This window comes from Talpa occidentalis, unplaced genomic scaffold (genome assembly GCF_014898055.3).
Source record: "Talpa occidentalis isolate TD23 unplaced genomic scaffold, MPIMG_talOcc4v2.1 talOcc4.9, whole genome shotgun sequence".
In the NCBI taxonomy this organism is placed as follows: Eukaryota; Metazoa; Chordata; class Mammalia; order Eulipotyphla; family Talpidae; genus Talpa; species Talpa occidentalis.
The window spans coordinates 105,804,091-105,830,674 of NW_023605305.1; the positions used below are offsets into that span (position 1 = coordinate 105,804,091).

At 42.5% G+C, this 26,584-nt stretch overlaps 1 protein-coding gene and 2 long non-coding RNA genes across 7 annotated transcripts in view; 2 read left to right on the forward strand and 1 right to left on the reverse strand.

Moving 5' to 3' along the window:
- Positions 1-3,078: 3,078 nt before the first annotated feature.
- The window catches only part of AKNAD1 (AKNA domain containing 1), a 31,902-nt gene continuing 8,396 nt past the window's right edge, over positions 3,079-26,584 (reverse strand). For 3 of the 5 annotated variants that reach the window (XM_037500233.2, XM_037500237.2, XM_037500232.2), the window contains 8 exons: positions 25,200-25,333; positions 11,183-11,280; positions 9,691-9,777; positions 8,383-8,505; positions 8,191-8,298; positions 5,358-5,436; positions 4,145-4,274; positions 3,079-3,450 (listed from right to left, as the gene is read on the reverse strand). In XM_037500233.2, the coding sequence (XP_037356130.1) occupies positions 3,310-3,450; positions 4,145-4,274; positions 5,358-5,436; positions 8,191-8,298; positions 8,383-8,505; positions 9,691-9,777; positions 11,183-11,280; positions 25,200-25,333 (900 nt within the window). In that variant the 3' untranslated portion in view covers positions 3,079-3,309. The remainder of the gene's footprint in view (positions 3,451-4,144; positions 4,275-5,357; positions 5,437-8,190; positions 8,299-8,382; positions 8,506-9,690; positions 9,778-11,182; positions 11,281-25,199; positions 25,334-26,584) is intronic. The other 2 variants (XM_037500236.2, XM_037500235.2) reach the window with 2 other exon arrangements.
- On the forward strand, positions 6,213-9,873 carry LOC119236410 (uncharacterized). The gene is made up of 3 exons (XR_005123053.2): positions 6,213-6,421; positions 6,783-6,970; positions 9,849-9,873. It is a non-coding gene; the product is annotated as an uncharacterized LOC119236410 (long non-coding RNA).
- Positions 12,266-26,492, forward strand: LOC129145143 (uncharacterized). Its single transcript, XR_008550267.1, has 3 exons — positions 12,266-12,484; positions 18,059-18,248; positions 26,386-26,492. It is a non-coding gene; the product is annotated as an uncharacterized LOC129145143 (long non-coding RNA).

The following is a 26,584-nucleotide window of genomic DNA, read 5'->3' on the forward strand; positions in this document are numbered from 1 at the left end:
GGATTCAGACATAGTTCTTTTAAAATCAAAGGCACTAGAGGGCCTCCCTGGTGGCGCAGGGGTTAAGGTCAGTGCTATCAAGCAGCCACATAAGTTTGATCCCCAGCCAGGGAGCTGCCCTCTTTTTTCTTGCCCTCTGCTAGTGTATTTCAGTAGATCCACCTGTTCTGCTCCCCACTCTGTCTCTGGTGAATCCTCTCACACACACCCCACCCCCCGCACCTCTGGCCTACACCCCAGTTCTTGTATGCATAAGTAAAAATAAATCTTGAAGGGGACCTCCCTGGTGGCGGAAGGGGTTAAATCGCAGCACTATGAAGCAGCCACTGCAGCATGGCCAGGAAACTAACCCACATGGCACAGCAGATCTCTCCTGTCTTGCCCTGCTGCTCCCTTCAGCAGGTGTATTTCAGTCAATCCACCTTCTCTGTTTCCCACTCTGTCCCTGGTGAATCCTCTCATCCCCACCGTGTACCCCTGGCCTGTACCCCAGCTCTTATATGCATAAATAAATAAATCTTTAAAAAAAAAAAAAAAACCTTTAGAAAAAAATAGACAAATAAAATCAAAGGAACTAGAAATGTCTTCCTCCCACAGTAAAATTTCTACTACCAGAACATTCTGGATATTAAATGTAAATAAATATGTTTGTGTTTAATATGAGTTAGGTCTATTTTAAATTATTAACAAGATTACCAATAGAAAATGACAAAAATTGAGTTTTATTTGCTATAATCTAATGGCTAACAAAAGTAGATAGCTAGAACTTTCTCTTAAAGAGGTAAAAGTGCTCTCCAAACAGTCCCACCTCATCCTGCTGTTATGCTTCTGGCAACCTCAGGCAGCCAGAGCTTAGCCACTCATTGAAAGTAAATACAAAGAGGCCCCTGTGCTGTGGAAACTGCCCAGGGTTTATTTACAGCACCACTACCCTCAGCGAAAGCAACCCCTTGACTCAGCACTAGGGATACAATTACTTTTACTTAACAAACTTGTTTTTCTGGTTTATTATTGCAGCAGAAATAGAAGAGAAGTATATCAGAATTGACATGAAGTTGCATGAGAGGAGACAGCTAAATACTACAAAATCAGTAGGTAGAAAATTTTCCTTATGAACCAGAGCCTAGTACTTTTCCAGAATTCCTTGAGGACATTACCCTATTTTTTTTTTTTCTTGGATTAGGTATGTTGCAGTGATTCTTCATAATGATCCTCAGTCATCACGGAAATGTAAAATTACATTTAGGAGATGGTTTACTAAAGCAGAGATAGGCCATATTTTTTAATTATAATCGTAAGTCTCTATAAAGGTTAATTTGAACAATCAGAAGCATTCATTTGCAGTAGATGCCTTTAACCTGGATTCCATGGATTTGCTCAGATTTCCATGAAATTTTAAAAGTTGTGTGAAAATCATGTGTGTTTGTATATCCCTTTTCCATGGGAGAGTGGAACATGGGGGAAGGAGTCGCCATTACTTTGATCAGATTTCCAGATGGTTGCACTCAAGAAAGATTAAGAATTAATGGTTCATATATCTTTGTTGAAGAACACGTCAAGTCAGAGAAGTGTGTAATTTTAAACTTGGGGACAGGATAGTGATTCTTGGCATACAAATCAGGTTGTGATTAAATTTAGATATGGGATGACTCTATAGCCTCTTTGCACATACAGTTAAGGCTTTTTTTTTCCCCCTTAACATTACTACCTCAGGGCTTCACTATATTACGTATAGTACCTCAGAATAAAGTAGCCACAGAGTCTAGGATATCTTCAAAGCTGGTCTCTGTTTAATCTCTCCCAAAGTACCCTAAACCTATTTCTGAGACCCAAAGTTAAAAACAGCCCATTCTCCAGTTAGCTAGACAAACAGTAGTATTCATTGTTGTTGTGGACATCAGGAAATTTTCAAAGTTAAAATGGGTTTCCCTCCCTTCTTGACAATTAGCAACGCTGGAGGGTGGGGGAAGGTAGGAGGGAACTATCTCGTCATTTGTTGAAAGGCACTAGGAGACCGCAGTGAGGAGGGCAAGAAGCAGTAACCCACTGCTTTGTCATTAGGAGCTTATAAATCAGTCTTAAGCAACTCAGAATTTTGTTCTGGCATTCTACATGAAATCTACCAATTTATTTAATCCCTGATAGGCAGTTGTAATCAATGTCTTCACTTTTGTCCCAAATTTCATTAATCTGGCACTATATTTCTTTTTTTTTTTAAAGGTTTATTTATTTATGCATAGAAGAACTGGGCGATAGGTGTGGGGGGTGGGAGGATTCACCAGAGACAGAGTGGGGAGCAAAACAGGCAGATTGACTGAGATACACTGCTGAGGGGAGCAGTGGGCGAGATAGGAGAGGTCCGCTGTGCCATGTGTGTAGCTCTCTGGCCCGGGATCAAACTCGTGCTGCAGTGGCTGCAGATAGCTTCATAGGTTGCATCTTAACCCTTGCGCCACCAGGGAGGCCCCTCTAGCACTATATTTCTAACTTCACATTCTTTAAAGAAATAATTTAAAAGAGAAACATATCATAAAGTTTTCATACAGTACAGAGAATAAATGAAAGAGATAATCCTCCCTTCTTCCCCAAACTCCCAGTTCCATTCCTAGAGGTTCACTTAATATTTTAGTTTATCTTTCCAGAAAATACATATACCCTTTGAAAAACACAAATGAGGTTATGTTGTATACAGTTAAGCATCTTGTTTTTAGTCACTGTGTTGCAGATAAACCACCCCATTCTTTTCAGTGGCTGCAGAGTATTGTCTGTTGTTATTTCTGAATCATCACATCGGGCCCTTATATTAGTTCCACTTAGGGGCTCTTCCCATCAGTGCCCCTGTGGTCATCTCCTGCACTGTACTGATTTCCTTAGTGTGTGAGTTAAAAGTAAGTCCCTAGTAGTGGAATTGCTGGTCAGAGGGTCAGTCTTTCTAGAATTTGGAGAACTGGATAGATACCAACAAGGTCGCATCAATTTCTCCTTCCTCTAACAGTACATAAAAGTGCCTGCCCCACCACCATCAACACAGGGCCTTCAGGCTTTAGTTTTTACCACACGAGTTAGTATATTGTTTTGATTTCTTTTATTAAGAGTTGTAAACACCATCGATTTATTTCAAATTAAACACTTAGGTTGATTTTGATTTTAAGAATTAGAGGCCCACTTGTTTTACATTTAAGCAGTTTGTCCCCTATTTCTTACAGTTTTGGTGTTTTCCCTAGGAAGTTGTCTTTCTAAATAGTATAATAAGTAAAATACCTTTGGGGTAAGATTAAGTTGTTTTTCTTTTTTTTATTCTTGGTTGCCTTATGTCAATCTGGTATTTAGTCGATTCCTCCATCTCTTCACTTTGGCAAGATCTTCTGCAATAGTTTTAATCATTTGATCAGTAGTTTCTTTCAAAGTGGTTGCAGTCCTGAGGGCATGATCCAAAGATGTGTTTAAAATCTACAGAGGAAAAGTCCACACATTTTAGCTACATGAATTTACTATTGTTTCTGTTAATTCAGTTTGTTCATTGTCAAACACTGCCAGGTGGAATTTTTGGAGTATTCTGTTTTCCATTCAGTCTATTTCTGTTTGTGAGGGTTGGTTTCCTAGGAGACCAGTCTAGTTGGAATATATTTTTTAGAGAAAGGAACAGAAAAAAAGACAAACACGTGACTGATGAGCATGAATCAGAGGGTGAGGTCAGCAGCTTGCTGGGCCGTTCCCTGTTGCAGAGAGAAAGAGCTGTGAGAAAGAATAGCTCATGAGGGGAATGAGGGGGTGGTTACTGAAGGGAATTGAGAGCCATAGCCATGGAAAGGGCACACAGAGATTTAAAAAAGAAAAAAAAAGATAAAATTTTAAAATAGCCCGGAATTAGAGTAACTGGTTTGAAAATAAACATTGGTAGCTCTAACACCAGTGTCACTGGGTTAGACCAGGGAGCATATGGAAACAGTCTCCAGTGCCTTCAAACCTGGCCCAGGAATCCTGTAACCGAGGCACCACCCACCAAACACTTTCTGCAGGAAATTCCCTTGGAACCAATTTAGAAATAATAAACATGTGCTCAGGCTGTGTGAGCTGACATCAGCTTTCTATGGTCAAGACTAAACATGAGCTACAAGGATTCAAGAGTGTTCTAAGTCCTCACCTCAGATTCCATTTCTTCAGTACTGCTAACGCTGCATAAGGATTTGCCTCCAGAAATCCTGCCAGAATGGAAATGGGGTGAAGATGCAGCAAGATCTGAACTGTAGGCCATGAAAGCCTTAAGATTTTTTCTGGAAGGCAAAAGCACATTGATATTTATGTAAAGCACCATCCTCAGCTCTGTGGTTCAGTAACGGCTGTGGGGAGTGGGGCGGGGGGATTGGGGGAGATGCTTGCACGTTCTGTCTTTTGTATGTTCTGTCTTTTATAGCTCTCATTGTCCTATTGTTGCCATGACCACAGAGGGCGGGCTTTTTCCTCCTTTCCCATTGACACAGAAAGAGATAAGACTCCAAAGAGGTTTTTATTTAGTTTTCACTCTTTTGGGGGCAAACCACCTATTCTGCTTATTTATGAAACAAATACACACAAATCTGCACACTGCAGGCACCTTGAGTTCATGTGAACACCAGCGAGCTTACACAGCAAGGAGGCAGCAACAGAAAAACAAGTGCAGTACCTCTTCAAGCAGAAAGGCCCCCCCTAGACTACCAGACCGTAACTGTCACTCCATCACACTTTACGAAGCTACCATCATCTCACTTGGTTTATGGCTCTAACCTCATATTTGGCATCTGTACTCCAACTTTTGACTCCATTCCCCCTCCCTTACTAGCTAGAGTGATATTTTAAAACACTGAACACTAAAAAAAATTTCAATGCCTTGATTTAAAACTGTTGGCTTCCAAATGTTTCTAAAAGTCTAAACACCTTCCTGCACACCCCAGGAAACTCTCGGACTGGAATGGTCTTCACTCTTAGCCCACATCTCCTTGCTAGAGTGTCTTCATACTTACCCTTTGGAGCTCAGTTTCCCTGAACTCTCAGGTTAGGAAATAGTACTCTATATACCCTCTTCTTGGCACTGACAAGGACTGACTGGCTTCTCTACCAAAACAATGACAACCATGAAGCCCAGAACTGTATTTAACATTGTCACCATGTCCTCAGCACCTAGTATAACACCACGCCTTGACACTCAAATATTTGTTAAATGAAGTGTTAACCAGACTTAAGTTTGAATTTTGGCTCTGCTACTAATCATCTAGGTGATCTTGGGCAAATCATTAAATGCACAAAGCACACTGCAGGCCTCCAGCCAATGGGTAGCCATTTTTGTTAACCACTAATAATAATAATAAAATAATACTTACTTTCCTGGTATGGGATACTCATCTTGAGAGGATTTTGAATTGACTCTCCAGGAACAGATGCACTTTGGTTTTGAATAAGCTGAAAAAGGTTAGCTATGATTAATATTAATAAGAAAATTAGGGGCCTCCCTGGTGGTGCAAGGGGTTAAGCACCGCACTATGAAGCAATTCGGAGTCTCTGCAGCACGAGTTCGATCCCCGGCCTGCCAGAGAGCAACCCACATGGCGCAGCAGACCTCTCATGGCTTGCCTGCTGCTCCTCTCAGCAGTGTACTTCGGTCAATCTGCCTGTTCTGTTCCCCACTCTGTCTCTGGTGAATCCTCTCACCCCCGTATCTCTGCCCTATACCCCAGCTCTTGTGTGTATAAATAAATAAATCTTTTTAAAAAATCAAATAAACCAACTTTTTTTAAAAAATAAGAAAATTAGGCCTCTAATATAGAAAACAACTTCCTGTCAAGTATTCTAAATTCAGGGGGGAAAAATTCAATTTTTTAAAGGAGCTTTATTAGCAGTCAAGAGACCTGGTGCTTGCTGTGTAACCTGGCCTGCTTGTCTTGTCCAGGCTTCGCTACTTCATCTGCAAATGGAAGGGTAATATCTTCCAAGATATTACATGGACCCCAGGTGGATTCCTAAAGTCCTCTCCAGCTGTAGGAGCAAGGATCCTAAGGCGTTAGAAACTAAGTGATGTTAATAAGACAATCCAGAAAATAGAAACTAGACAGAGAAGACCATGTAGCAAAGTCACCATGGAAGACAAAGAGAAAGGCCTGGAAGGGAGGAAACAGAAGTCAGTGGCCAACAAATCCGCCTTCTCTGTGGCTGAGGCTCCCTTCCCCTCTTATCTCCTTTCCCCTCTTTCTCCTGTCTTTTCCTCTGCCTTCCCCTTTGTCTCCTTCCAGGTCTCCTGTCTTATTCACAGGGTTTTAATAGCCAGACTTCACTCCCATTTCATGAGAGGAATGGACGGGCTGTCCCTCAGACATGGAAGAGCAGCCGCCAGATAGTTGGAATTTGGTCCTGCTGAGCACACAGGCCTGAGCTGTGAACAGAGGCGCGGGTGAGTGCTGTCTCAGTCCTTTGCTAGACTCCAAATGCAAGTTTGGATTTAATTTGAACCACAGAAACTCAGAGTTGGAAAGGACTCTTAAGGCCCTTGAGTCTAGTTCTCGCGCAGTCTACACCCTGGCAAAGCAGTCCCTCCCAGCCTGCAGGTGGGGCTCCTGGCCACCCGCCACAGAGCTCTTCCCTTTCTGTCCTAGTTGCTGGTAATTTTTTTTTTAACATTGAGCAAAAGATGCCTCCCTGTCACTTCTACCCTCGTGGCCACTATATGTTTACTAATGAAGTTCAGAATCACATTGCAGATGAACATTGCAGATGACTCAGTCGCATTCCTCATTCATTCATTGGAATAACAGGTGTCACAGCTATCGACCCAAAGACCAAGGAGACAGTAAATAAATCTGCCTGGTTGCTTCTGCATTGTCCTAGCCATTCTTTATTCTTGGATATTGGCAACTGTGAATGAAACATTTCTCCTGGTGCCCTGTCCCCAAAGAGGGAGAGAATGAACTCTGAAGGTATGAATTCTCCCACAGAGAACCAGGTATGACTGTTGTTCAGAGGCAAAAACAATGGACATTTCCTTCCTTCTGCTCACCCCTTAGTACACTCTCACTTTGCTTTCAGCATTTATCACATTTTGCCATAACTGATTTGGGGATGAGTTCCTTTCTCTCAATAGACCGTAAATTCCTTGGGAGGGAGGAGTCATGTCTTATTCATCTTTATAGATGTTTGTGGGATTTATAGCTTTTCCAGACAGCAAAATTTTGCATTGAAGAGACTGCTATGATGATTAAATAGTATAAAAACAGTCTATTTCTTTACATGCCGATATTTAGGAGGGATATAGTTAAAGCCATAATAGTGGCAATTGTTCAACCCATCATTTGTTCAGCAAATAATTATGAATTGTTACCAGATTGCACTATATAGCACTTCATAACCTTCAGGGTGCTTTATTTATTTTTTAAAATCACTTTGGTTGTTTTTAAGATTTTACTTTTATGTAGAAGAATTGGGGTATAGGGCCTCCCCTGGTGGCGCAGGCAGTTGACTGCCACTCTGTGAAGCTGTCCACAGCCTCTGCAGCACGGGTTCGATCCTGGCTGGTCAGCAAGGATTCCACATGGCGCGGCAGACCTCTCCTGTCGCACCCGCTGCTCCCCTCAGCAGTGTATTTCGTCAGTCTGCCTGTTCTGTTCCCCGCTCTGTCTCTGGTGAGTCCTCTCACCCTCGCACACATCTGGCCTGTACCCTGACTCTTGTATAAATAAATAAATAAATCTTAAAAAAAAAAAAAGAATTGAGGTGTAGGCCAGAGGTGCAGGGGTTGAAAGGATTCACCAGAGACATAGTGGGGAGCAGAACAGCAGATCTACTGAAATACACTGCTGAGGGGAGCGGCGGGCGAGACAGGAGAGGTCTGCTGTACCATGTGAGGTCCCTGGCCAGGGTTTGGACTCTAGCTGCTGCAGGCAGAGGGCCTTAACGGTGGTCATGCTGAGGCTTAACCCCTACATCACCAGGGAGGTCCACCTTCAGAGTGCTTCGTTGTTGGGATTTTATATGCACCAGCTCGGCCTCACCTGTCCACATAGAGGTCTGGCTGCAGAAGCATCAGGTGGGTGCTGGGCGCCTGGGGAGCACACTGGATAGGTCGGGGGCTCCCCAAAAGGAAGCAGTGGCCATTGTGTGTGGGTCTCCCACACCTGAAAGACTACATTGTTTACAAAAGTGGAAGCATGCCGGAGAGGTACTTACACCGTGAAGAGTTTTTATTTTCATTTAAAAAGCAGAGCTGGACAAAGGCACATCTTTCACTGTGATTTGAATAATTGTGTTCTGGGGTGTTGTATCTATAAACAAATTCTAACAAGAAAAGAGTAAAATCACAACTCATTGCCTGGGAGCAACAGCTGTCCCCTCTTTCCCAGCTCTCCCAGTGACTCTCACCATGAGATGGTTCTCTGTCGCAGACTTTCCCGGCACAAGGAACCTTCATGCCACAGTCCTCATGTGTGTTGCTCTGCAGTCCAGGGCCAGAAGCAGAATGGCAGCTGTGTCCCATATCAGAACCTGGAAAAGCCCAAGTTATGAAAAAGAAGTATGATCATTATAGTCACGCGATGTAGTGTGAACAAGAGAGCCTGAACTGGACAAGGTTTGCATTAGCCACCTAAATGCTCAGCTTGCCCAGCTGTGCCATCAAGCTGAGTAACAAGGCGGGGTTGCTAGCATACGGGTGACATTTGGGACTTCCTCCTGACAAGTAAGAGATGTGATAAGTAACAGTTCTGATAAAGTCTCAAGAATTTTCTGGCATACCTCTAGCATAGAGGTGCTTAGCACAAGGCTGCTGAATGAATTGATCTGTAAGGATTAGCCCATGAATTATCAGACAAGCTTGCATCTGTAGTTATCTTTTTCCAGGTTTGTTCTGATACATTCATGTTATTTTCTCAGACACTGTTGTGGCCAGGAGCTTGTCTTATGTTGACAAAGCAATTGGAAATTTTTTTTCTCTATATCAAATTCATAAGCCCACTTGAGAATCTGAATATAGCTGTGTCCTCATCAGCCACGAAGAGGCTGACAATTGAGAGCACCCGGGCCTGGTGTGGACCCAGAGCTTGGTAGCAGGCTGTGGGTAGCGGCGCTCTCAGGTAAGGCCAGCGCATGGGGGCCCAGCCTGCTCGGGGAGTGCATCAGGTGTGGGTGTGGGTGTCCAATATTTTGGTTTCAGGTGAGATGAGACTAGGGGACAAAGCTGCTGCCAGTGCTACCGGCTCATAATCACACTCATTTTTAACATTTTTCAAGATGCAAATCACAAATGGAAAAAACTCTAGGAAGGTTTTCCTTCTTTCCCAAACCTCACTGTGTTGATGATCATTGAATGCCTTTTCGATCCTGAATCTGGGCACATTACAGAGGATATCTCCTGGGAAGGTTGTGCTGTACGATGGAAAGGGCATGTTCCATTGTACATGGGATGTGATAATTGGAAGTATATTTACAAATTCTTTGACCTATTCTTCCAAAGGTAAAGTTTAATTCCTCTTTCCCTGAGGAAGAATGGGCTAGATTTGGTGACTTCTAACAAACAATTAAGTGACGGTCGTGGTGTACACCTTCTAAAGCTAGGTTCCAAAGGACATTGAAGCTTCCTTCTTGGATCACTTGCTCTGGGGAAGCTGGCTTATTGGACAGATCCACTTGTCAAGGAACAGAAACTTAACAGTGCTCATGTGAGGGAACCACCTTGGAAGGAGATTGTCCAGTCCAGTCGGGCTTTCACATGATTGATCTTGATTGCAGCCTTACCACCAGAGGCCTCCATTTCCTTAGCTATAAAATAAAGATAATTCCCATCTTACATATATACGCTATTTTAACAGCTCTCAAATTTTTTATTTCAGACCACTTTTACAATCCTAAAATCGGAGGCCCTAAAGAGCTTGTGTTTACAGTTTATACCTACCATATGTTGTAAAATGTGCCATATTATATACCTCAGGTGAAAAACCTCCCCCTGCATTATAGAAGAGCTATGGTTCACCTTCCAGGCAGCTGAAGATGGATTGGCGGGTAGGTACATTTCAAGTTATATTTGCCTGTTTGGAATCATTTGGATTTTCCTAAAACTGAACAAGCAGTCCTGCGACTTGTTTTGTAGAATTTTAAACTGAGGCAATAAAAACAAATAAGTCATTTAAAAACAACAAAAATAAATCCATCTTATATTATTAATACATAGGGTATTTTATATTTTGGCATGCATCTTGAATATCTGGCTAATTTAATTAGGCAGAAGCTGGATTTCATAACTGCTTCTCCATTCATTCAATTGCAGTATTGGCCTTGCAAAGATATATTACTGGAAAACAGGATATCATGACCCCAGGAAAGGGTCTCAGACCCCCTATGGGGCCCTCTTGAGTCTACTTTGCAAACCTTGGATCTGTTACTGCAACAGTAACAGAGGAACACTCACTATGGTAAGTGTTCAATCAATAAGTCTGATTATGATTATTGGGAAAGTGTCATCTATGGAGAAGAAATAGAACTAAATGTGACATAGCATAGCCAGTTGAAGGGAAAGCTCTTGGCTAACCAGCTGGGTGACATGAGCCTTGTTACCTCTCTGGCCCCAGTTTCCCCTGTGTGAACTTAGGCTCAGTCACCCAAGTGGCCCAACCACTGGTGAATTTCATGCTCAGGAGCTGCCTGAGCAGTCAGGCCTCAGCCCCACCTCTTCCTCATCCAGGGCAGTTCTGCCAGGGGATTTTTTTTCTGTTTATCTTCAGACAAAGGCTGCTATAACCAAAAGTCACTGCATTCCATACATGGTGCTCTCTAAGTCTCCTCCCAGCTCTTTCTTTGCTTCTATGAAATGTGTGTAGACAAGTCCATACAACTTACCCGTGGCCGATAAGTTTAGCAGGTGCAGGTTGTGGGTCATGTGGGAAGCTGATGACATAGAAATGAGACCACCCAATGACCCGGCCCATGGAGCCCTGTGATCCAGCCAGAAATATGCCAGCACTTTCCCCCTACTTGACCACATCTTGTTTAAATCTAGTCATTCATTAATTTCTTTATATTTTGCACACACGCAAAAACATAACATGCAACAGCCTAGTCGAGGCAGTGTTGTTGGGAGTGGCAGATGGCAAGCTGGCCTCTGTGAGCAGACCCTGTGGAGAGGGACACAGAAGAGTGGGCACTGAGACCCTCGGGCCCCTCCACTTACTGAGAACGGAAGCCGGGTGCAGTGCCCTCTCTTGCATGGCAATGAGAGACCTTCCACAGTTGCTGCTTCTGTGGCCTTTTTCCTCCATGCTTTGCTGCCTAAAAAGAGGCACATAAGACCCCATAAACTTTTAGTGTGCTTATTCTAACAGAGCTCTTGAAAGTCAGTAAAGCTGAAATTTAATGTCTTTTACAGCCCCTGGAGCAAGGCAGCCGCATATCAGCCTCAACATAGGGATCCTCCACCTGCCTGGCTGAGAGCTTCCCTGAGGGAACTGCACCAGCATCATTTGACCTGGTAAGAATTTTTATACTCTAAGAGTAAATCTGTTTTGTTACCAGGGGTACTATCTAATTATCATGCACACATACATAATATAGACATTTGAAGTATGGAATTATGAAACTTGGGAGTTTTTTCATGTCTCAAAATCAGTTCTTATTACGGAAAGAATCTCTCTCTCTCTCTCTCTCCCCCCTCCCTGTCCCCCTCCCCCACCTGCCAACTGGGTCATATGTGGCTATGGCTCTGTAAGTACAAAGCAAAAGTATCCAAAAAGCCCAGAGTGGATTATGTCCTGTCTTATGTATGTCTTTGGAAGCATGGAGGGTTCATTTTAGCTGTGTAAGGCCACCAGGGGGCATCAGAAAGAAACTACTAGAATTGTCATTTACCAAGATGCTTCCATTTACCAGTCTGTAATTTCAGCCTTACTCCTTTACAGAAATTCTAACGCTGCCAAAGAAATTATAATCAATAACAGTTTTTAGCAAAGCTCTCACACAGACCCTTGGAGGCCATCGCAGCCCTAGGGAAAGTTGCTCATTCTCAGTGTGGAAGGCGCTGTGCCCGTGTCATCCTGGACTGAGTCTGCAGGAACAAAATGATTCCTCCCATGGGGATGAGCCTGAGCGTGTGCCTGGCACATTGCAGGCACATCCCACTGTGCCCAGCCAGCTGCCAGCAGGGTTTGTGGGGTCGGGGTTTGAGAAGTGAGGCGCTTTCCCTCCTCTGGAAAAACACGCTCTCCGCCTGAGTCACATATTTTCCCACACCTCATTTTCCGTCTCCACCCTCCTCCTCCAGGGCATTTGAACATCTGCTCTCCAAAGTGGAAAACTTGGATCTGTCTCAAGTGATTTCAGTCCAACACATAACTTTCTTTTTCTGCCTCTTTTAAACTTCTTGGAGTGCCAAAGTCTTCTTGCCAAACATAATGGCTATCTGCTATATTTTAACAAGACAATGGAGCTAAAGTATATTCTTCAGTCCAAAGTTTTCCATCAGAAATAACACAAAGGGGTAAGTATTTTATATGCGGGATACATATTATCTGCATGTATATAATACTTTGCCAATATCCTGGAACAGTATGTACTTAAGCAAGCTTCATAAAGAACACACCCTGAGAGATACCTAATCTAACAGTAGAGAGTATATAGCCCTCCATTCAATTAGTTCCTTAGGGGTTATGTATTTTACTAAGATTTTAATTTATAACTCGTGGAAAGTTCCTCATCACTCCTCAGTAGTAGATTTACTGTTAGATCTCATTTTATGCTTGGTTCTTCCATCTTCTTCATCATAAAAGAGTATATTTAGACTGAAACATCACAGTCCTCATCTTGGTACTTAAGTGGTTCTATAAGGTCTAGACTAGGAATCTGGAAGAGAACCATTTAAACCTTTAATGTTTAAATCAAAATTTTCTTTGTCAAATTTTTAAATTATACTTAATAAAACCTTAAATATTCAAAATCTAGATTTTTAATTCACCAAGTAAACATACTAGGTCTGGGGCGACTTGGGAAGGAGGCATCATTAGTGTCCCTTATGTTTAAAGGAGCTGATCGACGGGCATGTTGTGTAAAGCCATGTTCCACCCCAGATGACACAGTCATTTTTAGCACAAACACCTGTTTCTTTGTGAAGAGACGGAAATGCAATAGAACACGATGACAAGCGCCCATTCCTGCAGGAAATTTCAGTCTTAAAGGCCGTGTCATCTGCTTCCATTAGCGTTCATTACGTGCATGTAATAGTGGCTGCTAAACAGAAACTCCTTCCTTGACTCTTGACCTTTCAAAAGTAAATTAGCCAAACCTTGGCCCCAATCCACATGCCTCCCGAGCTTGGAGGCGCTTCAAATAAAAGATTCTGAATTCAGGGCTTCCCTGGTGGCTCAGGGGTTAAAGTCTCAGCCCTATCAAGCTATCGCCAGCCACTGTGACATGAGTTTAATTCCCAGCCAGGGAGCTGATCCACATAGTACAGCCGACTTCTCCTCTCACCCACTGCTCCCCTCAGCAGTGTATTTTAGTACATCTGCCTGTTCTGCTCCCCACTCTGTCTCTGGTGAATCCTCTCACCCCCCACACCTCTGGCCTGTACCCCAGAGGTGCAGGGGTATTTATTTATTTATGTATAAATAAATAAAAATAAATCTTTAAAAAAAAGATTCTGAATTCACACGAGCTAACAGTTGATCCAGTGAGAATTTCGAAAATATTAATTTCTCCTTAGGATCTACAACTTTGACATAATTTGCCAATTGTTACTTCAGGAAGATTTATTGGTAGGAATGGGGAGAAATAAACCCTGAGACATGGGATTAGGCCTAATTCAGCGGGACTGCAAAGGAGGATGGGGGGGGGGGCAACCCAATAGGTGATTTTCTCTCTTCCTGCGAGGAAGGTGGCATATAATGGCATATAGTAATTTCCCTTCAAACAAAACCTACAGAAGAAACCACCCTTTGAGTGCTGTCACCTGATTCTTAACTGTCAGGGCTGATCAGAATCACCTGGGAGATTTTAACAGGCCTGGCCCTACCGGGGCGCCACCCCTGGCGGGGCTGAGGCATGTGGTTTATTAAAATACTTCCTCAGTGGAGAGTGACTGCTGGAAGGATTTGTAAGTTGGGAGGGAGGCCAGGCTAGTTGCCCAGCCTGGAGACCTGTGATTCTGTTACAATTTGGTCAGTAACTTCTGATGCCCCCACCCCCATTCACTTAGTGGACGCCCACTCTCACTGCAGTCCTCACCCCAGGCCTGGCTCCCTCCCAACCTGGAACTTGTACAAGACCTCACCATTCAAGTACCCAATGGCAGAAGGCATAGCGAGGACTGGTTGTCTCTGCACGGTCCTGCCTTTGGGGGGCGTTGGGGTCCTCCTGCACCACAAACACAGGCAGATGTGGATGTGACAGGAAGTGACTCACACCAGAGCTGCTCACACACAGCCCAGCCTGCAGCTGAGCTCCCCGCTGCCTGCTGGAGCCTCCTCCTGAGCTCTCTCAGGGCCTGTACTCCTGCAATGGCCTTGGGCTCAGAAAAAGATTCCACACTGGCTTCAGGTCTTTCCTTCTCCAAACAGATCATAAAATCTGGCTTACAGATGAAAGACTACTCCCCACTACAAACTTTTTTCCCCTTTAGTTTCAAATTACTGCAAGCTCCGCCAAAGGAGGGAAAGATTTATGATGATTTTTAGGGCCTCCAAGGTAGTATAGGGGTTAAAGAATGCTGTCAAGCTGTCACCAGCAACTGAAGCACAAGTTAGTTTCCCCAGCCAGCCTGGGAGCTGACCCACATGACACAGCAGACCTTTCCTGTCTGGCCTGCTGCTCCCCTCAGCAGTGTATTTCAGTCAATCTGCCTCTTCTGCACTCCACTCAGTCTCTGGTGAGTCCTCTCACCCTATGCTCCTCTGCCCTACACCCCAGCTCTTGTATGCATAAATAAATTTTTAAAAAAAGATGATTTTTTAAATCTATCAGTCTGATTGGAGGTAGAGCCCTAAGCTTTTCCAAAGAAATGTATTCTACTGCTAATTAAAATAAGGTTGAGGGACTCTCTAGAGACCTGAGTTATTGCATATATGTCCTTCCTTAACACAAAAATCTTTCACTACTGAACAGAGGGCCGATCCCGCCCTCTGTGTATTATTTACTATGGTTTTCCTCTTTATGTCAATAGAAAGTAAACGTGTTTCCCACCATTAAAACACCACGCTGGCATCAGCATCCTTGTACAGATAGTTTTTTCCATAATTTGAATTACTTCCTTAGGAAATGTCTGGGTCCCAAATCGCCAGCATGTTTGTGTGATGACAGGAATGCTAAATTGCTTTTCACAAAAGTTGTATGAATTACACAGCCACCAACAATGTGGGCGGCTGCTTGACCACACCTTCCTCTGCATCAGGAATTACCACCTGAAAATGTTTTCTTAATTTAAGAAGGGGAGTGGGTGGCACCTTGTGTTCATTTGCATTTCCTCTTATTAAAATGTCCCTTTGCTAAAAAAAATGAGCATAAACATTTTCCCATATGCTTATTTATTGGTTGTATTTCCTACTTGTGGTTTTTAAGTTCATAGCCTTTGTCCATGAATATTTTGGAGGGTTTCAGTGTTCACTTATTAGCAAAAGCAGCTATTGGTTTGTTGCTCATTGTGCAGGTGCTTCTTACATACCCTCCTTTATTCCTTCCCTCCACCACGTGCTCCCATTTTAACCATGAAAAATATGAAGTCAGAGAAGGTAAACAACTTGTTGAGGTCGACTCAGAATAGGTGATGGAGCCAGTACCTCAATTTTTACCCTAATAGTTGTGTTTTTAATCACAATTCTCCTTTGTGCAATTGTGTGAGAACTTTGATGAAACCTCACTGCCAAACTTTACTTCTATTATTTTCTCAGTTGTCTGCCTTTTTAAAAAGGCAGTTTTTTAAGTTTTCAGTTTTGCTAACATAAAATGTTGATGTCAAAGAGGCGGTGCAAATGGCCAAGAAACATGCACATGGTTAAATTTCACATATAGGCAAAGTAATATCGATTAAAGCAATGATTAAAAGTAATACAGATTAGGGCCTCCCTGGTGACACAGTGGTTGAGTGCTGGGTTGCGAAGCTGCCCGCAGCCTCTGCAGCGCCGGTTCGATCCCTGGCCACCGGGTGAGGGTCCCACATGGCACGCAGACCTCTCCTGCCCCCCACTGCTCCCCTCAGCAGTGTACTTCGGTCCTTCTGCCTGCTCTGCTCCCCACTCTGGCTCTGGTGAACTCTTTCACCCTCCCGTGCTTCTGACTGTACCCAGTGCTTGTATATATAAATAAATCTTTTTTTTTTAAAGTAATACAGATTAAAACACATCGCTTTAGTAAAGATTGAAAAGGAAAAGAAAAAAAATACCCAGTATGGTTTCATATTGGAGACACTGGCATTTCCACACCCTGCTGTGGGGTATGAACTGGCATTACCTGGCTAAAGGTCCATTTATCCAAATTTTCAATGTGTACCCTTTGAACCCTGAACTGCACTCCTAGGATTTTATTCTAAGTTGATTATTTTGATCAACTATGGTCAAAAGTTTGCTGTAGGGTAAGGAAAAATGTCAGGCTTTTCTGCCCTCCCGTCATCAGGATACATGATGGATCCTTGCGGTCCTGAATACATGCATGCCTAATGGTGAACACCTGGAATAGGGTGTGGGCAGATGTAGATAGGATTCACCTGGGCTAAGACTGGGCTTTTAAGGGCAGCGCCATGGGGACGCCAGAAGAAGCCGAGCAGAAGCCGAGCGAGAAGCAAGAGAAGCAGAAGCCGAGAGAAGGCCAGAGAGCCCACAGAGTGAAGACCTGCTGGGGCCTGGGAGGCCTGCCAGCCTCCCGGCCCCCCAGCATCCCTGCCTGCCATATGCCTGGTGAATCCCAATAAAAGACCTGCAAAAAACCACTGAGGACTCTGACTCCTCCTTTACCCGGTCTGCTGGATCTTAGAAAACCTGCTCAGTGTCCTTCCTGACCTTACATTTGCATGTAAAATGATGTTACTTACAGCGGTGTTTATAATTATAGGGTAAGGTAAAAGGTATCAGGCTTTTCTGCCCTCCCACCATTCGGATTGCATGCCTGATGGTGGGCACCTGGAGTAGGGTGTGGGCATATGTAGATTAGATTCACCTGGGCTCATACTGCACTTTTAAGGGCGGCATCACGGGGACACCAGAGAGAAGCAGAGCCATGGGAAGAGCAGAGAGAACATGAGAGAAGGCCTTAGAGCCTAGGGTGAAGACTTGCTGGGGGCTGGGAGGCCTGCCAGCCTCTTGGCTTCCCAGCACCCCTGCCTGCTGTATACCTGGTAAATCCCAATAAAAGCCTACAAAAGCCACCGAGGGCTCCAGGACTCTGACTCCTCCCTTACCCCGTCTGCTGGGATCATAGAAAACCTGCCCTGTGCCCATTCCTGCCCCTTACAATAATATCAAAGAAATGAAAAAAACACTCTATTCACAAGGAATAGCTTAAATAAATCAGGGTACATCTATATAATGAAATACAGAGCAGTCCTTAAGTATGAAAGAGTAGTTGAGTCTAAATGATGAGATGCCCACAGTATAATGTTAAATGAAAAGAGCAGATCGTAAAACAATACATATAGCAGGATCCCATTTTTACAAAAATGAATGTGAATGCACAGAAAAGTTGGGATGTACACTAAAATATTAGGAATGATTTTATGCCCTGAAATTTCTTTATATTTTTCTGTGCTTGCTGGTTATTTTTGCAATAAGCATAGTTTGCTTTTATAATTAAAAAAATAATGGTTTTTCCCTCCACTTCCTCTTGTGTTTCCTTTTATCACTTCTAGGGCTGCAGGTGACCCTTGTCATGCACTCTGAAGATAGATTTCATTAGCAGAACCTAGGAGATGCCCTCACCTCAGCTGGGAGGCCTGGGGTTCAATGTCTGTCACTTGCCCTTAGCAAATCTCATCTTTCTAAGCTTCCACCTCTTCTGCAAAAAGTTTTGCAAACTGTTAAACTCTGAAGGAACACAATTAACTTTTTTCCTTACGGTTTTGTCACCATTTTAGACGCTCAGGTTTTTTAATCCCAGTATTTCCAAATCATTCGAAATGAAATCGTCTCCATTGTGGTCCCTAGACCAACACTGGCATCACCTGGGGCCTTGTTGGAAACGCAGAGACACAGGCTCACCCAGACCTGCTGGATTAAAGGTCCACAGATGCAGCCGGAGAAGCCCTGGCAGACCAGGTGACCGAGGTAGGTTTCTCCTGTGTGCTGAAAGGGTAGGAAATGTTAGCATCGTTAGCTGCTCTCCCCAGCACCAGTACCCAGGTACCAATGCATGAGGGCCAGGTGAGCACAATCCTGCAAATTTCAGAGTCTCATTCAGCATTGCTGGTTACAGGAGCTGTGAAATGAGCTGAACACAGCGAGGACCAGGCTGCTGGGCTTTTCCCTGGAATTGCCAGACAACCTCATGGCCACTTATCAGGTTGGTCCTGGGCAGTTACATCCCCCTGGTTGTGTGTTGCAGTGTGTTGTTTTGGTTTTTAAAGGAAGTTTGAATTTATAATGATTTTGTTTAGCTTTCTGGGAGTCCCAATTTCAGGGATTATTTTTACTTTAATTACTGGGAATTTAATTCAACACCCGGGGGCAGTGGAAGGAGTAATCTGAAGTAGAATGTGGCGGAGACACCATGTATCACCTCGCCTTTTCTCCTCTTTTCCCGGCCCTCCCTTGTGCAGCAACAGGGCTGAAGAAGTCAGGCTGACCCCCTTCCCCCGGTTTCCCAGGCACCCCAAGGGTGCAGGTTGGGAGAGGAAGGACAGTCTCCCCAGTTATGTAGTCCTCAGTCTGCCCTTGTGCCGCTTAGACCCTTGGGAGGGACTGTGTAAAAGGGGCTGCCCACTTTGTGTGTGTAGGGGGGGGTATCCCTGTCCTTTTTATGCCCACATGAGCCCCGGGACCACCAAGGGCATCTGGTGCTCTTTGGGAGTCTGAGCAGCTGCACTGAGGACTTGCCGTTAGGATTGCTGCCCCTCAGCTTTCAATTCCACATCCCCACCCCAACCTACCATCACTTCCTGCCTGGAGTCCTTTTTTCAAGACTCCGCACCTAGCTGCCTCCTTCTCATCAACTAGGACTCAGTTCAAATTCATCTCTTCTGAAGAACTTACCCTCCCACTGAGTTACTTTTGGTCATAGCCCACTGCTTAGTAGTCACGCTGGCTGACGCCCGAGTAATGTGCTTATTATAAGCCAGGCCCTGTCGTAAGCACTTCCCATATTTAAATGCCTTCAACAATTCTGTGAGGCAGATATTATTATCCCCCATTTTACAGAGGGGAAAATGCAGGCACAGAGAGCTTGTGGAATTTTCCTAGGGCCACAAAGCTGATAAATGACAAAGTTAGTATTTGGACACAGAGGGTCTAACTTCAGTCACAAGGAAGGTATTATTACTTCCTGCACAGCACTTTTAATATTCTGTAATTATGTGCTCATTTTATTTGTTCAATGTATGTGTCTCTCACAGAAATGTAAGCATCTTGAAGGCAGATGATGTCAGTCGTGTTTATGTTGTATCCACATTACCTAAAAAAGTGCCTAGCATTTAGCAAATAGAACATTCAGCAAATCTTTGCTGATAAAAAAAAGATAGTTTCTTTTTTCAGGGCTGTTTACCACAAAGTTATAAATTCTCATCATTTTCCAATAGTTGCAATAAACTCAGGTAGGACCAAGTAAAGAACAAAGCCAGGCCTGAGGGCCAGAAAGCCAGGGTGACTCACAAGTCTCCCTCACAGCACCTTGAAGCTAATTCAGGTTCAGGACCAGAGGTATAATGGGCTGTTAACCTTGGAGGCTGCTTGTGAAGCATCAAAATCATTAAAGTCCAGGTGGGTCCACTCACTCTCATCCTGCATTCAGTCAGATGTTTGGGATACAAAGATGGGTACAAAAGCACCAGGTTTAGTGAGACACAGTGCTGTAGGGACACAGAGGCCTGAGCAAAGGTTTTGGCTGAGGTGGGGGAGCTGGTGGCTAAGCTTACATAGTTGGCTGCACTCTGAAGCTGGGCCTTGAATGAATGAGATTTTGCAAGGTGTTTTTGAGGAGACAAACACTGCTTTTGAAGGTCTAAAGTTTATATAATCATCATCTTGTATTTAGCTCTAACAAAAACTTATCAAGTTTTTAATACCAGCCATAGACAGTGTCTTCAAACACTGTGCAAAACAAGAGTCCCTTTAAGACAATTACCCAGATGATTCAGTTCCCAGAATTGTAATTTAGTCTGAAATGTTCTAATAGTTGAGGCTACAAGAACAAAACGTGTGGAAAGACAGTGGTGATTGATTTAAATTCCTAATCATGACTATGTAGACAACCCAGAAGAGCTTAACTGAGACAAAGAAAATGCAGCAGTGGATTCATGGGGAAGAGTTCTTTCACTGTGTGTGTCATTCTTTATTCAAAAGAAGGAGAACAAAACCAGCAAGAAGAAAAATTATTTCTGCCAGGCAAGAGCCACACAAAAACACTGTTCATCCAGAAGAAATAGTTCTGTATCAGCTCATCAGTTTAACTGCAAGATTTCATCCTAAATTAATACAATATTTCAAAATCCAACACTTGAAATAGTTTCTAATTTTTTTAAGCTGGTTCCATTTGAAATATGACTTACGGAAAAGTTAAGTGTTCGTGAAATACTGAAACAGAACTGGTGATTCAGTGAAATGCATAAAAACCATTTTCCTGGCATGAAGTTGGGTTGTAGGTTGCTGCATTACCTCATTTGAGGGTGGAGAGGATGCCAAGTCATCCGGGTTGTTGGGAGAACTCATGGGAAGGGAGAGAGCTGATGTATATTTGCCTCTCTCCATTTTCTCCTTAACATCTCCAAGTAGCATCTCCAACTTGAAGATTTCACCTTCCACTTGTCTAAGTAAACATAAACAAATAAGCTTCTTATTGGGCATGCAGTCAACATTCTAATTAGTAACCAGAGTTCTTGAGTGTAGCATTGATCTGTATTAATAACGTGACTGTCCTCCGGCAGGAAGGATGGTGTACACCAGTGATGACGGGCACTTCCTGTTTCGAGTCTCACTGCAGGCCTCGACTCTAGTCCTTATTTTGTTATTCATTAGCCTTGTACCCTTGGGTAAATTACTTCATCTTTCTATGCCACCAACGTCTAAGCTATAACATGGGAAAATAGTACTTTGCTCATCTGGATCTCATTATTTTGAAGTCCCTGACAATTCTAAGAGCTATGATTCTGTGGAAATAAGCTGGAAAGGAGAAAGGACCTGAAATAACTAAATAATTTAACTAACAAGCTTTATCTATATGTATATGTATATATGTATATTGTCTTTAAATTCATTACATTTACCTTGTATTAATCCACAAAAAAAAAAAAACTTAAAGAAAAGTCAACAAATTCTAAAATGTTAAAAAGTATACCCTTGCTTTCCCACTAAGATCAGGGAAAAGACTTGCATTTCCTTTTCAACTTTGCACTGAATGTTCTAGTTAATACAGTAAGACACAGGTACAAGAAAGGAAAGGAAAGGTATGCAGATTGGAAGGGAAGAAATCAAAACTGTCTTTGTTCACAGATAAAATGATCATCTGTGTAGAAAATCTGAAAGAATTGACCAAAAAAACCCAAATCCTGGAAATAATAAACAATTGTAGCAAGGCTGTAAGCTACAATGTTATAAAGATAGAAGGTTACAAGGTTTTTGTGTAAAAGTCTACCTCTTTTCTATACAGAACATTACCCAGTACACATGTACATATCAAAATGAACATGTGGAATTTGAAATTAAAAACACCATACCGTTTACATTAGGATCCCAATATGAAATGCTTAGGTACAAATCAAGCAAAATATGTACAAGATCTGAATGAGGAAAACTGCAAAACTGATAAATGACGTAAAAAACAACTAAACAAATGGAGACATTCTACATCCATGATTAGATCACTCAGTATTGTCAAGATGTCAGTTCTTCCCAACTTGATCTTTTGGCACAGTGTAATCCCAGTCAAAATCTCAGCAAATTATTTTGTGAATATTGTAAAATTGTAAAGTTTATATGGAAAGACAAAACACTGAGGGTGGTCAAACAGCATAGGAAGACGACAGTACCCAACATCAATGTTTATCATAGAGTGATGGTAGTCAAGGTAACGTGGGCTTGGTAAAGGCATAAACAAATAGATAGGAATCAATCAAGTATCCAGAACAAGAAGGCAATAAAAGGATAATTTTAAAACCCAGGAATAAGGAGATATTCATAAAAATAAGCAAATGAACTTTGAAAGAATTTGATCAGTAAAATATTTTCCTTGGAAATATCTGTAAAATACAGAACATTCCCCAGTACACATATACACCCATTACATATTTGTTAAATAAACTGGGTAATGGGTAATTTTTTTTAAATATGTAAAATAAACCACTGGGAAGTCTGACTTGAAACAACAAAAATGAGGAAGATATAGGGAAATATGAGGAAGAAAAAACAAAAGTTTAAATCAAATGCGATTGAACAACTTCGTATCGATACAATTTAAAATCTAGATGAAATGGACATGTGTCTAGGGAAAATATAATTATCAAAACCTACTTAAAAGGAGGTAGGAAATCTAATATTGTTAAAATTGTATCCCCATAAGGGCACAGTCCAAGTAGGCATACTGATAAGTTCTGTAAAGACTAACTTTTGAGGAACAGAAAAAGAAAAGGGAAAAATCTCTAAATTTCCCAATTCTATAGTTAAATATTAGAGTATTAATATATTTCACTACATTAATGGGTTAAATTAGATAAATGACATATGAATATATCATTCAATATTGTTATAAAAACTTAGCACATGAAATAAAGCAATAAATCGAAATGTGATAAAAATTGGAGGGAAGAAAAAAATTATACAAATTAGAGAGCCTCCAGGGAGGCCTAGGGTTTAAGTCTCAGTACTACCACTGTGAAGGCCTGAGTTTGAGCCCTAGCCAGGGAGCTAACCCACATGGCTCAGCAGACATCTTCTGTTTCACCGGCTGTTCCTCTCGGCAGTGTATTTCAGTAGATCCACCTATTCTGCTCCCCACTCTGTCTCTGGTAAATCCTCTTACCCCCCGCACCTCTGGCCTGCACCCCAGCTCTTGTATACACAAATAAATAAAATAAATCTTTTTAAAAAGTCAAATGCAATGGCGTTTGGACTCAACCCTCGGAAGGCTCTCGGGGTACCCAGACCTCTAGGAGTCCTGCTTATCACCACCCACTACCCAAGGGAGAATGGGAGGACCAGGCTCCAGATGATTGTCTCTTGTGCTTTACACACAATATGCCCTTCATTGTGGAGAGTCTTTTATATAAGTAAAATTTGTGGCCAACATTTTATGTAACAAACAAATTTATAAATTATCAGAAAAGGACCAAGGATAAAGGAAAATAATATATTTCATATAAAGAGGACAGTTGCAATGAAAATCTATTACTTTCCTCTCAAACTCAGTTTACAAAATAGTCCAAAATGCATCAACAGCTGTAACCTTTTCAAAAGATAGTGATCAAAGACAGTGTAATCCTTTCACATATTGTCCTTAGTTCTTTTTTTAAAGATCTATTTATGCATACAAGAACTGGGGTGCAAGCCAGAGGTGCGGGGGGAGGGGTGGTAAGAGGATTCACCAGAGAAAGTGGGGAGCAGAACAGGCAGATCTACTGAAATACACTGCTGAGGGGAGTAGCAGGCGAGGCAGGAGAGGTCTGCTGTGCCATGTGGGCAGCTCCCTGGTCAGCTGGGGGATTGAACTCATGCTGTAGTGGCTGGCAATAGTTTGATAGCTCTGTCTTTAACATCTTTAACAATATGGGAGGCCCATATCGTTCTTAGTTCTTAACTGGAGTTGAACTTCCTTTCATAGCCTTCTGTATGTGGTGGTAGTTTGGCAAGATTTTCAGGTCAACTTTTGCTTACTCTTAAGGAGTATGAACTGAATTATGGGAGAGACTGAGTCTTTCCCTAACCCTAGTGTTGAAAGTTTCTCCTGTATATGGATATGACTCTTATTTACCCGGGTGACCCACACACGGTGGGTATAAGTAGGCTATAAATAAGGCATTGAATAACTTTGCTCTTAACGTGCACAGAGGCTGTCTTAAAAGAAGTCAAAACAAGTGGGATTCCTTGGAAAAGAAATACACTTACTCATTTTCACAAGCAGTAAAAGCAAGTGAAAATCTTTTTTCCCAGAAAAATATAAGACTTTGGGAAAAAATCAGTATTAAAAGCCCATCCTTGCTGTCTAATTGCTCAGCATTGAAATAACAGAAGTCAGTGGTTTTATTCATTTTTGAAAAAGAAAAATTATGCTTTGGGACTAGTACCTCAATGCACTACTGCCAGAATATAAACCATTGAAATATTTTGGCATCAAAAATGATTCCATGTTAAAATGCTATGAATAGAAAGTTAGAAAAATATCAGGCCTACTAAATGGATCCTTTTAATTCATACCAGGAAATTATATGGAAACAATCCTAGCCTTGAGTCCTGGAATGAGTCATCAAACTATTTAGAGAGAGAGGAACATGGCGCCATGAAAATGGCCAGTTGAAAGTGTGTGTATCCAAGTCTCGTGATGTAGCTTGGGAATCATTTGATTTGAGTTTAAGTTTAAACTTCCCACTTTGTCAGAATGTGTGGGTCTCTCAGCTCAACATTAACCAATTAACCATGATCCTCTCCTGCCTGTTGCCCCTTAAATCTTATCTGTGATGAGAGAGGAAGGGGGAAGAAAAGGGGCCAGAGAAAACCTAGCAGAGTAGGGAGAGGACAGGAGAGAGTGAAGAGGAGCAGGTCCTTTGGGGCTAGCCTTTCTAGGGTTTTCTTGTGCTCTTCTGAGTCTCAGAACCAGTTATAATGACACCCAACAAAATGCAAGATGGTGACCAGTATGTGACCTCCAGGCTTTCATCTGGGTCCTGAAGCACAGGACCTTATACGGAGCATGAATTTCATGCTACTTGCTGTAGAGGGTAACACTAGTTCCTTTGTGAGACAGTTTTTGTTGACCCTCGCCCTGTGGTGCTCCAGCATTAAGCCAGCAGCTACATCTGAATCCCACCCGATGGAGGTCACCTCTGACCCCTGCACTTGACACAGTTTAAGCCCAACCTTTCTGGATCAAAGTCACTGAAAGCTGGGGCGTCATGCTTGTAGACTTGCTGTTGTGAAGTCAGGTGCTTCTCCTTTGTGGCCAGAAACTCCTGTTCCAGAAATTCCAGATGTCCCTGAAGTTTCTCCAGGACCTGCAGCAGTGAAATTGCTGGAATCATTCACACATATGCCTGTAGGTGCAGTAGTTTTTCCCAGGAACACAATTGGGTGCACCTTATAGTAAGGTCAGGAGGAGCTACCACCATTGTTTTGTTCTAGTCTGACAACCACAATACAGACAACACAAGACTCACAACATTCACAACACTCCCAGAGCACAAAGCTGGGAGGCACAGTTATTTCTGACTTCCCCACCAGCTCCCGCTCAGAGGCCTCTGAACTTCCTGGATGGGAACAGTAATAATCCCATATTTTGGGATGCAAATTTATATGGCGCAGTCCTGGCTGTAGATATTTTTATTGCAGTCGGGAAAAGAGACCATGGATTGCAGTCCTTTGCCATGGCTCAGCAGAAGTGAGACTGATGCCAGGAATAAAGAATGCCTAGGAGGGCCAGTACCAGCCAGTATCCACAAAAATGCAGAAGAAACAAAGAATTGGCGAGTGAGTGGCAAAAGCAGGAAGATAACATAGTAGGGTTATAGGATCAGACACACCAGGGTTCAAGTTCAGACTCCATCACCTACTAATTATAAGATTTCAGTTAACTTGAGCTTGAAACTTCAGTATTCTCATCAGAGATAATAACCTCCAACTCATATTTGCAAATAACTGAGATAATGTATAGTGCCAGAAGCACGATCATATTAAATAGATGGAAATTCTTATTTAAAAAAAATAAAATTTCTATACCGGATGGTCTCACTCATAGCAGGAATCTAGAAAACTTAAATAAGGGACCAGGAAAATGAATATAAGAAAGTGAAAATCAAAATCAACAAAAAACTATGAACCAGAGACACTTTTTGGGGGGTGGGGGGCAGGAGGGGAAGGATTGGGGTCAGAATGGGGCGTTTGCAATTGTATGGGGGAATATAAAAATAAAATTTATTTAAAAAATAAAAAAAAAATTAAAAAAATTAAAAAATAAAATTTCTAGATACATATTCGTTAGAGGGTATATAAAAAAGGTAGCTTTGATTTTGTTTTCCTCCCAGACCCATCCTCTGTCTTTGTGCCCCAGGCAGGAGACAGACCTTCAGTGGACTGCACCAACAGACTCCCTTGTCCCCTGGCTTTGGTTGGGTACAGTCAATGGAAGAAAACAGCAGGGGAGAGGAATCAGAGAAGAATGAGGTAGGAATCTTTAATTCCCTGATTCTACTTTTGTTGTCATGGACTGGCTGTGAGTCAAAAGCCAATTTGTCAGCCACTCCTATAGC